The 15,907-nt window shown below is 57.9% G+C and overlaps 2 protein-coding genes across 17 annotated transcripts in view; both read left to right on the forward strand.

Annotated features, from left to right (window-relative positions):
• Nucleotides 1-4,141, forward strand: part of UROC1 (urocanate hydratase 1) — a 41,893-nt gene extending 37,752 nt beyond the window's left edge. For all 5 annotated transcript variants that reach the window (XM_036868349.1, XM_036868351.1, XM_036868348.1 and 2 more), the window contains one exon: nucleotides 597-4,141. In XM_036868349.1, coding sequence (XP_036724244.1) covers nucleotides 597-737 — 141 coding nt within the window. In that variant the 3' untranslated portion in view covers nucleotides 738-4,141. The remainder of the gene's footprint in view (nucleotides 1-596) is intronic.
• Nucleotides 4,142-8,928: 4,787 nt separating this feature from the next.
• Nucleotides 8,929-15,907, forward strand: part of ZXDC (ZXD family zinc finger C) — a 69,759-nt gene continuing 62,780 nt past the window's right edge. For 5 of the 12 annotated variants that reach the window (XR_005021989.1, XR_005021987.1, XR_005021988.1 and 2 more), the window contains exons 1-4: nucleotides 8,932-9,905; nucleotides 12,067-12,219; nucleotides 12,308-12,386; nucleotides 13,431-13,561. Coding sequence is in view for 9 of the 12 variants with exons in the window: in XM_036870571.1 (XP_036726466.1) it covers nucleotides 9,050-9,905; nucleotides 12,067-12,219; nucleotides 12,308-12,386; nucleotides 13,431-13,561 (1,219 nt within the window). In the remaining 3 variants the exon portion in view is untranslated. Of the gene's footprint in view, nucleotides 9,906-12,066; nucleotides 12,220-12,307; nucleotides 12,387-13,430; nucleotides 13,562-15,907 lie in introns of all 12 variants that reach the window. The other 7 variants (XM_036870574.1, XM_036870577.1, XM_036870578.1 and 4 more) reach the window with 3 other exon arrangements.

Consider the following 15,907-nt stretch of genomic DNA (forward strand, 5'->3'; position numbering starts at 1 on the left):
CGTGTGGTGCGGGGCTGCACCCCTCCCGATGGCCGCGGTGGGCCTGAAGGCGGAAGCAGCACAAATGCGAGGTCGGGGGTGATGGGGGTATTTGCAGATGTGAGTGGAATGGGGAGGGGCTTGGGAGCCCGACGCCAGGGTTAGACTTGGGTGGCCCAGGAGGGTGGAGGGGTGGAGCCCCAGCAGAGGGGGCTGGTCCTCGTCCTGAAGGCAGTGAGGCAGTGAGGGAATGGCTGGGGGAGGTGGGGAGTGGCAGGAAGGCAGCAAGAGGCGGGGGGAGCGCCGAGGCCACCGTCCAGGGGGCCCTGAGGACGCTGGGCCGGGTGGAGGGAAGGAAGCGGGCGGGAGAGAGGTCTGAAGGCAGAGCCGAGGTCCGTGCGCTCTGAGGACGACGCCGGGGGCCTGGCCTGGAGCCCCTGCCCGTGGGGGGAGGAGTCCGGGCAGAAGGATGGCCAGTGTCACGTCGTCACAGGCGGGTGGGTCAGTTTTCTGGCCAAGAGAGGAGGAGGTGTGAGCTGGGAACGCCTCGTGGGAACCCACGGACCCGCCGCCGACGTGGCACCAACGCCCACGCCCTCTCCCCGCCCCGCCGGCAGGTGGCCCGCCGCTGCTGGGCCGGGAACCCGAAGGCCTACGAGATCATCTGCCAGACGATGCAGGAGGACGGGGGCTTGGTGGTGACGCTGCCCCATGAGGCGGCGGACGAGCGTGTGCTCCAGCGGGCCCTGCGGCTGTGAGCGGGACCCGGAGCCGTGTGGCCCCCTCACCACCTCGGTCCCGCCCTCACCTCACAGCCACCTGGCTCCCGCCGCTGCCCACCCCCCCCCCCCACCGTGCTCTCCTGGGTCAGGAGCTGTGCGCACGCCCTCTTGGGCCTCACCACCCGGAGGGAGTGTCGCTGCGTCCCCAGTTTACAGCTGAGGCCAGAGGGGCGGGGACCTTTGCTGTCACCACGCGGCTCCCTGGGGACCGGGAAGGCAGTGGGGGTCTTCTTCAGGGCTGGGTGCTCAGGCCTGGCGCGGAGTGGCTCCGGGGGCTGGTGCCGTGAACACTGGCCAAGCGGGGCACCGACCGGTCCTTGGAGCCGCCTGCTGTCCCTCCTCCCGCCGAGGGGCAGGGCTCCTTGGGCCAGGCTCTCGCCCATCGCCCCGCCTTTCCCCGACCGACCGACTGGTGTGGGGCCGCCAGGGGACCAGGCAGAGACGGCCTCGCCCGGGCCGGCGACCTCGCTGCACAGAGAGGCCAGCTTTGACCATGTCCTTATTCTCCTTGGTCCCCACGACAGGCTCAAATTGAGAAAGAGATTGGGGGCCGGTCTCCAAGGAGCCGCAGAAAACTTGACACCCTCCCCCCACATCTAGCCGGGGGGCCGAGTCCTCCCCACGGGCCATTCCACCTTTGCCTGAGCTAACAAAACCCCACTGTTGTCTGGGCAGCAATGTGCACGTAAAAAGTAGCGATTTTCCAGCCTTCCCTGTAATTAGGAGTGACCATTGGCCTGCTTCCGGCCCATGAGACGACGGGGAAGTCAGCTGGGTGGGTCTTCCGGGAAAGCTGTAATAAAAATGGACAGGTGCGGCTGCCTTGCTCTTTGCCTTTGCCCCTTCCTCCTGCCAGGACCTCAGGTGTGGTGCCTGGGAGCACAGCAGCCCTGCTGTGACGTGACCGTGAGGACCGCCGCGGCACTTGGAGGCATGGGGAAAGGCAGAGCTGCCTGGGCTCCTGGGCAGTGCCGGGAGCTGCTGTACCAGGCCCGGATGACCTCCCCTTCTCCTTGGTCCTCACCTGCTAAAGCCGTCCTGGGAGGGCTTCTCTTCCACACGGCGAGCACGGGGTCCAAATGATCGTATCGCCGTCAACAGGTCTCCACGGAGGGCACCCTGCTGCGTGTATCTGCGCGAACATTCCCTGTTCCTAGGGAGAAACAAAGAGGATATGGCCAGTTTGAAGACCAGGCCCTCCCGTCATCCTTTCCCATCCAGCGCCCTCGCTTATTCAGGACGGCCAGGGCTCGGCCAGCCTCAGGGCAGGGTCTCAGGAGGCTTCGGGCCACGTGTGAGGGCTCCAGGCCCTCCCTAGGCGCCCTACTGAGGCCGCCGGTTAGCAGGCTCTTCCCCTGCCTCAGCCGCCAGCAGGGAGAAGGGACAGCTGACACCCAGAGTGGGGCCACCACCGGCCCGGGGGGAGTCAGGGCAGTGCCCGCAGCCTCGGTAGCCATGGAGGTGCCAAGTAGAGAGTGTCACTCGCCAGCCGGCTCTGCAGGGATCGAGTCACCAGCCACTGCAGCCGCTGACTTGCAGCACACCCGGAAAGTTCAGGGCGAAGATCAGGGTGAGACTCTCTGTGCTCTGGGAAAACTGGCAGAGCAGGCCCTCAGAGAGGTATTTTCTGGAGCAGTTGTTTATGAACCTGGATTCTCACCTCTTCCCACACTTAGAAAAGCGCTAAAACCATTAACTTAGATATTTGCTCCTTCCCACCAGCAGCAACCTTCTGCCAGCCTTCTTTAAGAAAGGAGAGATGTGTAGTCCACTCAGAAATGTTTTCATCAGAACGATGAAGGTAGAAAACAGTTGGCCCTGATGGGCGTGAGCTCGGCTGCCTTCGAAACTGGGCCTTGTGAAAGTCTCCGGGCCCCTCCCGGGGCCCCCTCTGCTCCCTGGGAACCTGGACCCGCCCGGGAACAGAGGCTTTCCCTGCCGACCAGCGCAGGCCGGTGCAGGAGGGCTCAGCTCTCTCGCCCTGGGCTTTTCAGAGGGGGCTCCTACCCTGGGGGCTGGCACTGGACGTGACCTTCAGTTGCGTTCTATTTGGCCTGCCCTCTGTAAAAATTTTTTGACATCGTCACCGATTTTTAGAAATTGGGAAATTTCACTTAAAAAATCCAGATTTTGAACTACTTAAAGAACTCAAGAGATTAGGTGACGCCACGCGCTCGCCACCGCTGTGGCAGCAATTAGCCAGAGGCCCCTTGGGCCTGGGCTTGTTTCACCCAAGTTACCGCAGCCCTGCAGCCTCTGCTGTCCTCCGGTGGCGAGGCCAAGTGTGTTTGTTGTTTATTCTTGGACAGGAGCTGCTGATTTCTTACCCCTGCCTGTTTCCCACGTTTGTGTCACCTGCATGGCCTCTGTTGGGATTTGAATCTGTGTGTGTATTAGGGCTCTCTAGAGAACCGGCAGGAGGTATACCCGTACCTATATCCATATGTGCTATAGATAGATGTCCATATATAGAGGTAGATGCCGTGTATGTCATGTGAGCCGGAGGCCCAGGGAAGCCGGGGGGCGCAGTTCAGCCCCAGCGCCAGGGCCAGGGAGCCCGGGGCGCCCATGGTGTGAGTCCCAGCCCAAGGGCAGGCGATGAGAGGAGGGGTCCCAGCACAAGAGGGAGGCAGGAAAAGGCAAACTCCTCCTCCTCCTCCCTTCTGTTGTGTTTGGGCCTCGACTGCTTGCATGATACCTATCGCTCTCTCTGGGGAGCCCACCCGCTCACATCCTAATGTCACCCGGAAACACCCTCACAGACACGCCCAGAAGCAAGGTCTAAAATGGCCCGATCCGCACGACATGTAAAATTTACCGTCTCGGCGATCTTTGATGGAGAAGTTTCCTTTAACTCTGTGGTATGATGATTTACAGTAAGAAATATGTGTTTGGTCTTCAGCCCCGTTTCTGGCCCAGAGCTCCTAAAACCCGTGGAATTTCCTAAGCGATAAGAGAGATGAAGTGTTTTGCTATTCGTAAAGAGCCCCTTTCTGCCACACCTGAATTTATGTTTCCGAGTTTGGGGCCTCCCCTGAGATGGGGCTGGTCGCCCGGGGACCCACCCTTGTGACTGGAGAGTTGAACTTTCAGTTTCCCACCCCCGACAGGGAGGGGAGAGGGGCTGGAGGTTGAATCAATCACTGATGGCCGATGATTTAATCAGTCTCACCTGTGTAAGGAAGGCTCCAGGAAAAAACAAAGGGAAGGGGATGGGGAGAGCTTCTGGGCTGGTGAAGCCCTGCAGATCCGGGGTGAACGGCGCACTCGCGGTGGGAGCCCGAGTCCTTCACCAGGCGTGGCCCTCTGCGCCTCTTCCATCGGGCCGTTCTTATGTCACTGCATGATAAACCAGTGATTTAAGTAAAATGTTTCTCTGAGTTCTCTGAGCTGCTCTGGCAAGTTAATTGAACCCGAGGAGGGGGTCATGGGAACCCTCCGTGTGTAGCCAGTGGGTCAGAAGCACAGGTGACAACCTGACTTGCAACGGGCATCTGACGGCACTCTGGCAGGACTGAGCCCTTGAGCTGCGGGATCTCCTGGTGGCTAGTGTCAGATGTGAGTCACCTGCCTGGTGGTGTTGGGGGAAAAAAGCACGTTGGAAGGCCCGGCCCGGCCCAGCCCCACTCCTGCCGCAGCTCCGGCAGGACTGCATGCTGCCACTGACCGTTCAGAGTCCGCAGTGAGGCCCTTCAGCCTGTCAGGTGCTGCGCGAGCAGCACCTAGGCTGGTGGGGTTTCCCCGCAAATGCAAATGTGACAAGTGCACGTGTGTCCTCTGCTTCTCCTCCCCCGGCTGCCCCAAGCCCTTTCTACACCCACCTGCTCCGAGTGCAGGGCCTGGGTTCCTGAGGGTGAACGGGCAGCGTCTGCGGTGCTCCTAATGCCCGGAATCCCTCTAGAATATGCGTTTCTGTCTGTGCCTGAGACATCACTGAACCACCACCACCAGTCAAGCCCAGGGAATGAGCTGCCCCTCTGCTCCTCCCTCTAAACCCTACTGCTTGTTGCAGGGTGGTCGGGAGGGCGAGGACAGTCCTTTGCAAACGTTTAACAGGGCTCATTTCACCCATTTAAAAACGTTTTTAAAAATACCGTCAGTCACTCTTGAAAGGTGAAAAATCAAGCAGCGGAAACATCCATATTGCCACCAAAGGTTTTTCATGAAAACATTATTTTTCTTTATTGTGGTAAAAAAACATATCGAATTTACCATCTTAACCATGTTTAAGTGTACAGGTCAGTGGTCTTAAGTACATTCACATTGTTGTGCAACCATCAACACCCATCATCTCCGGAACTTTCTCATCTTCTCAGACTGCATCTGTGTCCTCATTACACAGACCTGCCCACACCGGCCCTTCCGCCTCCCCAGCCCCTGGCACCGACCATCCCGCTTTCTGTCTCTAGGAGTCTGACTGTCTGTCTTTAGGGGCTCACGTGAGTGGAAGCATGTACTGCCGTGTTTGCTCTCTCATGACTGACGTGCTTCACTTCGCATAATGTCCTCAGTGTTCATCCATGTTGTCCCATGTGTCAGCATGTCCTTCTTTTTTTTTAAGACTGAATAATATTCTGTTGAATCCATAAATCACATTTTTATTTATCCGTTCAACCATCGGTGGGCAGTGAGGACGCCTCCACCTGTTGGCTGTTGTGAGTAGTGCTGCTGTGAACATGGGTGTGCAAATAAATACCTGTTCCAGTCTCCGCTTTCAATTCTTTTGGGTTCATACCCAGAGGCGGGATTGCTGGGTCATGTTGAAACCACACAACTGAGATGGGATTCGAACCCCGCCAAAACCCAGATTGGGACTCAAACCCACGGGCTAGGACTCGAACCCATGGTCTTTTAAGTAAGATGGCACACCTGGTCTCAGGACTTGATGAAGCTCAGGTTCGTTATGTCTCAGTGCAGAAGGAATTCAGTGAGAGACAAAGTGAGAGGTAAGAGCTACACATTCCATAGACAGAATGCAGACTGTCTCAAAAGGTGAGAGCGGCCCTGGGGGAAACACTCCACAGACAGAGTGTGGGCCAGCTCAGAAGGCGAGAGGCCCCGAAATATTGGGTGGTTAGTTTCTATGGGCTGGGTAATTTCATAGGCTAATGAGTGGAAGGGTTATTTCAACTACCTTGGAGAAGGGGTAGGGATTTCCAGGAACTGGACCACTGCCTGCTTTTTGGCCTTTTATGGTCAGCCTCGGAACTGTCCTGGCACCCGTGGGTGTGTCATTTAACTGATGCATTACAATGAGCATGTAATGAGGCTCAAGGTCCACTGGAAATTAGATCTTCTGTCATCTTGGACCTAATGGGTTCTAACCAGTTTTTGTCATATCCACAATCTTTTAAAGGTTGTGCCCTGCCCCCTTCCCTCCTGTTTCAATATGGTAATTCTATGTTTAGTTTTTTGAGGAACTGCTACACTGTTTTCCACAGTGGGGAAAACATATTTAATTATAAAAATTAAAGACACTCATGATCTAAAACAAAACGAAAAAGTGTCAAAGGGAGTGAAGTGTAGAGTGAAAGAGCCCTTTCCCACCTCAGTTCAGAGCAGTCACAGGTGCTAGCAGTGTCTGTGTCTTCCCAGAAACTTCCCCAGGATATGCAGGCATGTGAACACGCCTACAGTTTCCCCCCTAAATAAATGGGGTTCTCCCCAACAATGTTCTACATGGACTTCTCCTAACAATATACGTTTTGTGGAGACATACAGAACATAAAAGTCACCATTTTAAAGTGTAAATGTTGGTGTTTTTTGTAGACTCATGGTGTTGTGTACTCATCACCACTGTCTAATTCCAGTACGTTCCATCACCCCGAAAAGAATCCCTTAGCTCTTAGCAGTTAGTCCTAATTCCCCGCCCTCCATCCCCTGGCAACCACTAATCTACTTTCTGCCTCTGCGGATTTACCTATTCTGGACATTTCATATGAATGGTATCACACAATATGTGATCTTTTGAGTCTGCCTTCTTTCCCTTAGCATGTTTTCAACGTTCACCCATATTTTAGCGTGTATCAGTACTTCATTCCTTTTTATGGCTAAATAATATTCCTTTCTATGGATAGGCCATATTTTGTTCACCCCTTTGTCTGTTGATGGACACTTGACTGTTTCCGTTTTTCTAAATGTAGCATTATGCTACTGTGAACATTCACATACAAGTTTTTGTGTGGATGGGTTTTCATTTCTTTTGGATATATACCTAGGATTGGAATTGCTGGGTCATAAGGAAATTCTATCCTTAACTTTTTGAGGAACTGCCAAGCTTTTTTCCAGTGGCTTCACCATTTTACATTCCCACCAGAAATATATGAGTGTTCCAATTTTTCCACACCCTCACCAACACTTATTGTCCATTTAAAAAATTATAGCCATCCTAGTAAGTGTGAAGTGATATCTCATTGTAGTTCTGAATTGCATTTCCCTGATGAGTAATGAATGATATTGAGTTTTTTTTCATGGGCATATTGGCTAATTGTATTTCTTCTTTGGAAAAATGTCTGTTAAGATCCCTTGTGTATTTTTAAATTGGATTGTCTGTTTGTGATTAAGTTACAAGTTTAAAAAAGTACATTCTGGATAGTAGATCCCCATCAGATATATGATTTGCAAATTTTCTCCCATTTTGTGTGTTATCTTTTCACCTTCTTGTTTGTGTTCTTTGACTAAAGAGTTTTTAATTTTGTTGAAGCCCAACTGGTTTCTTTTCATTGGTTGTGCTTTCGGTTTCACATCTAAGAAACCACTGTGTAATCCAAGGTCACAGATCTAGTAGTTTTATAGTTACAGCTCTTACATTAGGCCTCGGATCCATTTGGAGTTCGTTTTTGTGTCTGGTACGAGGTGGAGGTCCAAACCCATTCTGCTGTATGTGGATAACCAGTTGTCCCAGGACCATTTATTGAAAAGATTGTTTCCTTCATTGAATGGTCTTGGAGCAATTTATTTTTGGCACAAATTCTTACATATAAATGTTTCCTATTCTTTTCAATATTATTGATGTACCTTATTTTATTTATTGGCCGTGTGGAGAGACCTAAGTTCCCCAACCGGCATTGCAAGCGCGGAGTCCTAACCTCTGGACCACCAGGGAACTCCTGAAGTACCTTATTTTTAAAAAAAATAAATTTATTTATTTATGGCTGCATTGGGTCTTCGTTGCTGCACGCGGGCTTTTCTCTAATTGCGGCGAGCGGGGGCTACTCTTTGTTGCGGTGCGCGGGCTTCTCATTGCCGTGGCTTCTCGTTTGGGAGCACCGGCTCTAGGTGTGCGGCCTCCAGTAGTTGCGACATGCGGGCGTAGTTGCGACATGCGGGCGTAGTTGCGACATGCGGGCGTAGTTGCGACATGCGGGCGTAGTTGCGGCAGGTGGGATCTTCCTGGACCAGGGATCGAACCCGTGACCCCTGCATTGGCAGGCGGATTCTTAACCACTGCGCCAGGGAAGTCCCCCGAAGTACTTTATTTCTGAAGAACTTTTAATAATACATCATTCCTCAATTCAATACACATTTACTGAGCGTCTCCACTGCTAGCATCTGGGCACACAGCTGTGAATGACTCAACAGGGTCCCCGTCCTCACGGAGGCTTCACTGGAACAGGGACGAACGGAACAACTGCAGTTGAGAGCTGTCTGAGGGGCGGGGGGAGGGCACTCGGAGAGAGCCCCCCAGGCTGGAAGCCGCTCGTCCTGCGGGAAGAGGGGGAGCGGGGCGGGGGTCCGGTGGGGGGAGCAAGGACAAAGCGGGGCCGCTCGGGGAGGGGGCGCAGCCGGACCTGCGCTTCGGAAGATCACGGGCGCGGCCGGCGGAGGACCGACCGGGGGCGGGGGCACGGCAGCCGCGGGGTCATCGTCCCGGAACGCGCAGGTGGGGCGCGGTCGGTCCGGGCGGGGACGAGATGCGAGGCAGCGCTCACTGAGGCGGCAGGACCGCTCGGAGTTACAAGCCGCCGGACTGTTCCCGACCCGCCGGTTCCGCCGGTTCCGCCGGTTCCGCCGCGCGACCCGGCCGGGAGCGTAACGCCAGCCTCTAGCGACCCACCCTGCACCGCCCACCGCACGGAGCCCTGACGTCACGCGGCCCGGCAGGCCCCGCGCCCCGCCCGCCGTTCCGCGCACGCGCGCCTCGGGCCGGCTCCGGCGCGCGCCGGGCTGCAATCCGCGCCGGGCTTTGGCGCCGACTCGCGTGCGTAGCGCACGGCGTCGCGCTCCGCGGGCGTGCGTGCGGGGTGGCGTTTCCGGCGAGGCGGTGGCTGGACGCGCAGCGGCCCAAGATGGACGCGCCGGCGCTGCTCGCCGCTGGGGCCCCGGCCCCACGCGGACCCCAGCTCGGCGGCGGCCCCGGCCGGACCCGCAGAACCCCGGGCTCCGCGCACCGCCGCCTGCTGCTGCTGCGGGACCCCGAGGACGGCGCGCAGGAGCCGCGGCGCGGGGAGGCCCGGCCGGCGGGCCCCGGCGGCGGCGACTCCTTCGTGGTGCTGCTGGAAGTGGCGCGCGGCGCGGCCGAAGCCCCGGGGCGGCGGGAGACCGAGCCCGAGCCCGGCGCCGCCGCGAGCCCGGCCGGCCGCCCTGCGCAGGTCCCCGGCGCCGCGCCCCTCGTGGGTCCCCGGGCCGCCGGCGGCCAGGACCTGCTGGTGCACTTGGAGCGCGGCGTCCTCGCGCTGGCCGCGCCGTCCCGCCGTCCGCCGCCCGGCCAGGAGGCCGCCAGCCCGGCAGGGGCCCGCCGCGCGTCCGCCGGCCCCGGGTACCGCTGCCCCGAGCCGCAGTGCGCGCTCGCCTTCGCCAAGAAGCACCAGCTCCAGGTGCACCTGTTGACGCACGGCGGCGGCCAGGGCCGGCGGCCCTTCAAGTGCCCGCTGGACGGCTGCGGCTGGGCCTTCACCACGTCGTACAAGCTCAAGCGGCACTTGCAGTCGCACGACAAGCTGCGGCCTTTCGGCTGCCCGGTGGGCGGCTGCGGCAAGAAGTTCACCACCGTGTACAACCTCAGGGCGCACATGAAGGGCCACGAGCAGGAGAGCCTGTTCAAGTGCGAGGTGTGCGCCGAGCGCTTCCCCACGCACGCCAAGCTCAGCTCGCACCAGCGCAGCCACTTCGAGCCGGAGCGGCCCTACAAGTGCGACTTTCCCGGTGAGCGGCGCCGGCGGGGCGGGGCGGGCAGCGCGGCGTCTCTTCTCCCGCTCGGGGTCGCGGTGGCTCCCGAACCCCGCCTGGCCGCGAGGCTTGGGCAGCAGCTGGGAGAATCTCGGCGCCCTTCCCCGGCGGCTTCCGGTGAGCGAGGCCACCAGGCGTCTTCCCGGAGACGGGAGCTTGAGGCAGGTCTCGCTCGTCACTTAGAAAAGCTCCGTCTGGCGTGTAGGCGCGTGCCCCGGGCTGCAGGGACGCAGGGCCACGCGGCCCAGGCGAGGCCTTAAGGCGCCGAGGGGATGATCGCGGGGGTGCGGTGCATCCACTATTGTGCCGTTGAAAGCGTTGTTTTCTTCGGGCTTCACAGTTGCGTAAAGTTCTGAAAGTCGTCTTCATCTTTAGACGGAGAGACTCTGGGCAGGTGGATGCAGTGGGCGGAGGGGTCTTTCTCCGCTGTGAGTGCCCCTGACCTCTCCCCCGGGATAGGCAGCTCTAGCACGAGAGAAGGTTCCCGCCTGGGAAGGAGGGGCTGCGGTGCGGGGGCCACGCTGCAGAGCCAAGGCAGGGGATGGGGGCAGTGGGGCGGGCTGGGGGCAGGGTGCCCGAGGGCCTCCCAGGTGCCCTTCCTTAAAAGAGAAGCGCGAGTGTGTGCCCGGCGACCCTGTTGATGCGTTATGGACGCGGAGTGCGCCCCTTAGATTGTACGTTATGAAGTGTACTCACATGTGGGATTTTGAAAGGGCGGAAGAAAATTCACATGTTAACAGGTTCCCGTGTTTTCTTCCCACGTGCCCTGGCCTGTCCTGTGCAACCCGTCTCCGTGGAGAGCATGGCTGTAGGCCACTGATTCCGAACGTTTGGTCCTGCATTCGGAATCTGACGGTGGTCTGCGGACCGCCCTCTAGTAAAAAGCTCAGGGGCCATCCTTCTGAGCATAGTACCAGGAGGATGAGGGGTCCAGCCTGCTTCTGGGCACGGGGTCCCCCCGGGGGTTTTGAGGTGGGCGGGAGCAGGAGAGGGACCAGTGAAGCTCCGTGGAGTGTTCCAGACCGGCGTGTCCTGAGGGGTGACCCAGGCAGAGGCAGTGGGACGCCGAGGAGGCTCCAGGTGGGAAAGATTGCAGAGCTGGCTCAGGAGGCTTGACTGTCGGTTGGGGGAGGGTGCTTCTTGCTGAGGCAGAGACCGACTCAGCCTGTTCAGATCTCCCTGACGGAGTGTGAGAAGACACCAAGGCCCGAAATAAGGAATGGCTGGGGCTGCTGGGCATAGACAGATTTATGCCCGAGAGGAGGATTGTAAGGCACTTAGGAGGATCAGCGTTTCCCAGTTAAGTGTCGCCGTGGAGAGCGGGGCTCCCTGGGCTGTCCTGCAGAGTGCTGTGCGCACCTGGCAGCACCATCAAGGCTCTGAGAAGCGCTGCAGCAGAGACTCCTGGTAAGCATCTCGTAGCCTTGTGTTTTCTGCCCTGTTTGAGCGCTGAACCTTTCTGTCAAAGGAAAACTAGTGACGTGCAAAGTCTGGTGGCTCAGCCGGGCTTGAAGATGCAGGTGGTGGGAAAAGGCCATGTGAGCGAAGATGACCCCAGTGACCCTTGACAGAGCAGGGAACCCCGAGGAAATGGACCAAAGGGGGAGAGAAGGTCGCTGCCAGAGGCCGGGCTGCCAGCCGCCAAGGACGTCCGGGAGGGTGTTTATGAGGGTGGGGGACGCGGCCTCACTCCCACAGGTGAAAAAGTCTCAGGTGTTACTGCAGTCGTTTGCAGCCCTTCCAAGCTCAGCCCGACCAGACGGAATCTTGTTCCTTAGTCTCTGATTTCTCTCGTTGGGTTTATGGTCTCACGTGGGCAACCTGGGCAGTTGAGTTCCCACCATGTCCACAGGGTCTGAGCTACAGAACTGGGGGCAGGGCTGTGCTGGAGGACTTTCTCTTGATCTGGTGCTTTGTCTCCGGGTCACATGGGGACAGGTGGCCTGTGTGCACCCGTGGGCTGCCCTGAGCCACCCCTACTTCAGCTGCAAAGGTCTTCACTGTCTGGAGATGCTCCTTAGTCGTCCTCCTCCCTGTCTGCCCCAGTGCACGCAGCGCCCTGGGGTGGTGGCTGGTTTAGCCGTGTTCTGTGATTTTCGTCACGCCAGTGAGCAGGGTTTGTGTTTTCTCTGTTCAGGCTGTGAGAAGACGTTCATCACAGTGAGTGCTCTGTTTTCCCATAACCGGGCCCACTTCAGGGAACAAGAACTCTTTTCTTGCTCCTTTCCTGGATGCAGCAAACAGTATGACAAAGCCTGTCGTCTGAAAATCCACCTGAGAAGCCATACAGGTAACGAGCCGGGGACGTCTGGACCCCATCTGCTGTCGGCGCAGCCCACATTTGTAATCAAGTGGTGTGATTTTTTTTCTTTTCTAAGGCGAAAGACCTTTTATCTGTGATTCTGACAGTTGTGGCTGGACCTTCACCAGCATGTCTAAACTCCTAAGGCACAAAAGGTAACCTTTTACATTTTGGTTGAATTATCAGTTTTGGAAACAGGTGAGTTGTTTGTTAGTAGTAGAAGCCTATGGATGGAATAATCTTTGGATTTCTTTAAGTTATGAAAAACAAACCAACGTGGATAACTTAGAAAATTCAGAAACCTTATAAGAAGAAAACCACACAGAATCTGATCACCCAAAGTCAGTTTTTTCTGTGTGTACTTGTTTTTAAGTTTAACTGGTATACTTAATATGCAATTTGATATTTTAAAAAAATTAAGGTTATAGATTAAGCCTTGGTCGTGTCTTTACAAACTTTCCGCCGTGGTGATGACGGCTTGGAGGACTGGGCCTCTGTGCAGGTGACACTTGGCGCCTGGCCTGTGTCCCTTGTTCGGCCTCTCAGCAGCTCTGACACTGAAGCTCTTGTTCTCCTGTTTTTGTTTTGTTTTATACATTTATTTATTTTTATTTATTTTATTTTGGCTGCGTTGGGTCTTCGTTGCTGCACGCAGGCTTTCTCTAGTTGCGGCGAGCGGGGGCTTCTCATTGTGGTGCGTGGCCTTCTCTTTGTGGTGGCTTCTCTTGTTGCGGAGCACGGGCTCTAGGTGTGCAGACTTCAGTAGTTGCAGCATGTGGGCTCAGTAGTTGTGGCTCGCGGGCTCTAGAGCACAGGCTCAGGAGTTGTGGCGCGTGGGCTTAGTTGCTCCGCGGCATGTGGGGTCTTCCCAGACCAGGGATTGAGCCCATGTCCCCTGCATCGGCAGGCAGATTCTTAACCGCTGTACCACCAGGGAAGCCTCTTGTTCTCCTCTTTTGCATTGGGAGCCAGAGAGGTTGGGTGCTTTGTCTGTACTTGCACAGTTGGGATCTGAGGTGTCTGCTTAGAGAAAGACTGTGTGTATGTGAGGTGAGGTCCCCTGCGGTGTGGACAGCCTGTGTAGGAGTGGGGCGGCTGAGTGGGGGAAGTGGCTTCATCAGGGTCTCTGGGAGGCTGCTCCTCCGGAATGGAACCCTCTGGCTGTGAGTGGTCACTGCCCGTTGCTCTCTGTCCCGCAGGAAGCACGATGAGGACCGCCGCTTCCCCTGCCCCGTCGAGGGCTGCGGGAAGTCGTTCACCAGGGCCGAGCACCTCAAGGGCCACAGCGTCACCCACCTGGGCACCAAGCCCTTCGCGTGTCCCGTGGAAGGTAGGTGTGAGCCGGCCCCACGGCTGCCTGGACGCTCTGCGTGGAAGTTGCTTCGAGGTGCGTCGTGTCGGCTGCGGCGTGAGGTGGGCTCGGCTGGTTTTAGCCGGTGGCCGGGTCTTGGGAGCAGTGTGTCGGAAAGAGCAGATTCAGAGTCAGGCCGCGGGACTTTGGGCCCTGCGGGGGGGCGCTCTGCTGAGTCCCCTCTGGGTTTGATGGTTGTGAGGATTCACTGACAGAACGTGTGAAGAAAGCCCGTTTCGGCACGTGGCACGTCTCGGACTCAGTAGCCGTGGCTCCTCACGCTGTGAGTGGACAGCAGTGAAGCCAGGCTGGCGATTTAGAGGCAGGATTCCGGGTCGGCGGGAGGGTTCCCTCGGGGTGTGAAGTTGAACCCTGGCTCCACCCTCCCTGAATCAGTGACTTCAGGCAAGGTTCTCCGGGCTTCAGTTTCTTCACCTGGAGAAAGGGATACCAAACACCCACTTCCAGCTGAGCAGTTCCTGGAATGTAGCCCAGGTGGTCTAATCAGACACAGACCCGCCTCTCCCCAGGGCTCCAGTTGGGGCCGCAGGTACACAGCTAACGTGCAGGGTGCTTGGCGCACAGAGGAGGTCACCTGGAGGGTTCTTGGGGTGGGGGAGTGGCTCCCAGGAGGCAGGGGCAGTGGAGGCAGAAGGGCCGGTGTGGGCAGCAGGCGGAGGGCTCTAGGCGGGGTGATGGGGCCACAGTGGAGGTTTAGGCCGAGTCTGGGGTCCTGGGCAGGTGGTGGGAAGGGAGGACGGCGTAGACGGCAGAGGCGGGAGTTAGAACGCCCGGTGCCTGGCGAGGGTTCAGGAGCGGGTGCTGTGGAGGAGGTGGCGGCTGGGCCAGCGTCTCAGCTGAGACGGGGACACGGGGCACAGGTAGGAGATGGGTCTGGACGCCTGCGTTCCAGGTGCCGCGGGCTTTGCCGGCCTATGCTCAGGAGGCGGGGCAGCGGGCTGGGGGTGGGGCAGACCACGCGGGGCGGTCCTTCAGGCCGGGTCGGTGCGGCGAAGGCGCCTGCGCGTGCGGCTCCCAGCCCTTCCTTTTCCCTGCTTCTGTCCAGTGGCGGGGGTGGGGGCTCCGCTGGTGAGGGAGTTTAATTAGGGCTGAGAGGACTTCAGTAAGCGCCACCCGCTGCTGGCAGGTCGCGGCAGGAGGCCTGCGGCCCAGCCCTGGGAACTGCCCCGCGTGCGGGCGGGCAAGCAGAGGGCGCCCCGGGAGGGGCCTGAGGAGGACGCGAGGGGCCAGGTGGGCACTGGGCCAAGAGAGGACGAAGTTTGGGAAAGGAGGCAAGTGGGCCGGTGCGAGGAGCTGAGGGGCCGCGGGCGGCTGGCGAGGCCTGCGGTGGGGGGGGGGCTAACCCCGGGGGGTGGGCGGGGCGAGGCGGGTGGGCGGGGCGAGGCGGGAGAGGCTTGTTCCCGCTTCCCTCCTTCTTGAGGGGTTTGAGGGAAAGAGGAAGGGGCACGAATGGCGACGGAGGAGGGAGGTTTTTCCTTTTGGTGACTGCATCCTTGAGAGCTCTGCGCCGGTCTGACATAGACGGTGACCGGCAGCGCTTGGTCAAGGGTGTGCTTTTCAAGGGAGTGGCGGTGAAGGCGGGCTGGCGGAGGCATCCCAGAATCCTTTTTCACGTGTGCTGAGAGTTGACAGTTTTTGAGTCTGGATGATTTTACCATTTTCTCTGTTTTTGTAGGCGTTTGAAACATTCTTAATAAAAAGTTAAAAAGCCGCCACTCCCCGCCTTTTCCATAGCAGTAGCAGGAGGAGGAGAGGACGGGGAGGGGAGCGCGGCAGCGAGTGTGTACGAGGGTCGGCTGAGGGCGGCGTGTGCCTGGTGGGGCTTCTCTGGGCCTCCAGCCTGCCGTGGTCCCCGCGGGAATGTGGGTGGGAGCTGAGCAGACTCCTGAGGAGTTGGGGTTTGCAGGGAAGTCTGTCTTTGACACGTTGCTTCTGCCCTTCCCCTGGCGGGGTGATAACTTGGTAGAAGTGCGTGGGGCTGTGTGTGAATATCCTTAATTTGTAAAGCAGTAACACAAGTCTCAATAGATTATGTTGTAATTAGGAGAACGTAGTCGTTGACACACGTGGAAAAATGGTCCTACTCCTGATCATCAAAGGAAATACAAAATAAAATGATACCTATCTTGTTCCCTGTTGAATTCGCAAGTATCTCTACAAGTGGAAACTCCCCGCTGGCAGCAGCGTGGTGGATGGTGGACGTCCCTGTGGTGGTCGACCCCGCCCTCGGGAAGGCCGTGCGGTAGGCGGCGTGCTCAGCACCGCCGCCGTGTGATCAGCCTGGAAGTCTCTGTGAGGGTCCCA

This window comes from Balaenoptera musculus, chromosome 11 (assembly GCF_009873245.2).
Source record: "Balaenoptera musculus isolate JJ_BM4_2016_0621 chromosome 11, mBalMus1.pri.v3, whole genome shotgun sequence".
Lineage (NCBI taxonomy): Eukaryota > Metazoa > Chordata > Mammalia > Artiodactyla > Balaenopteridae > Balaenoptera > Balaenoptera musculus.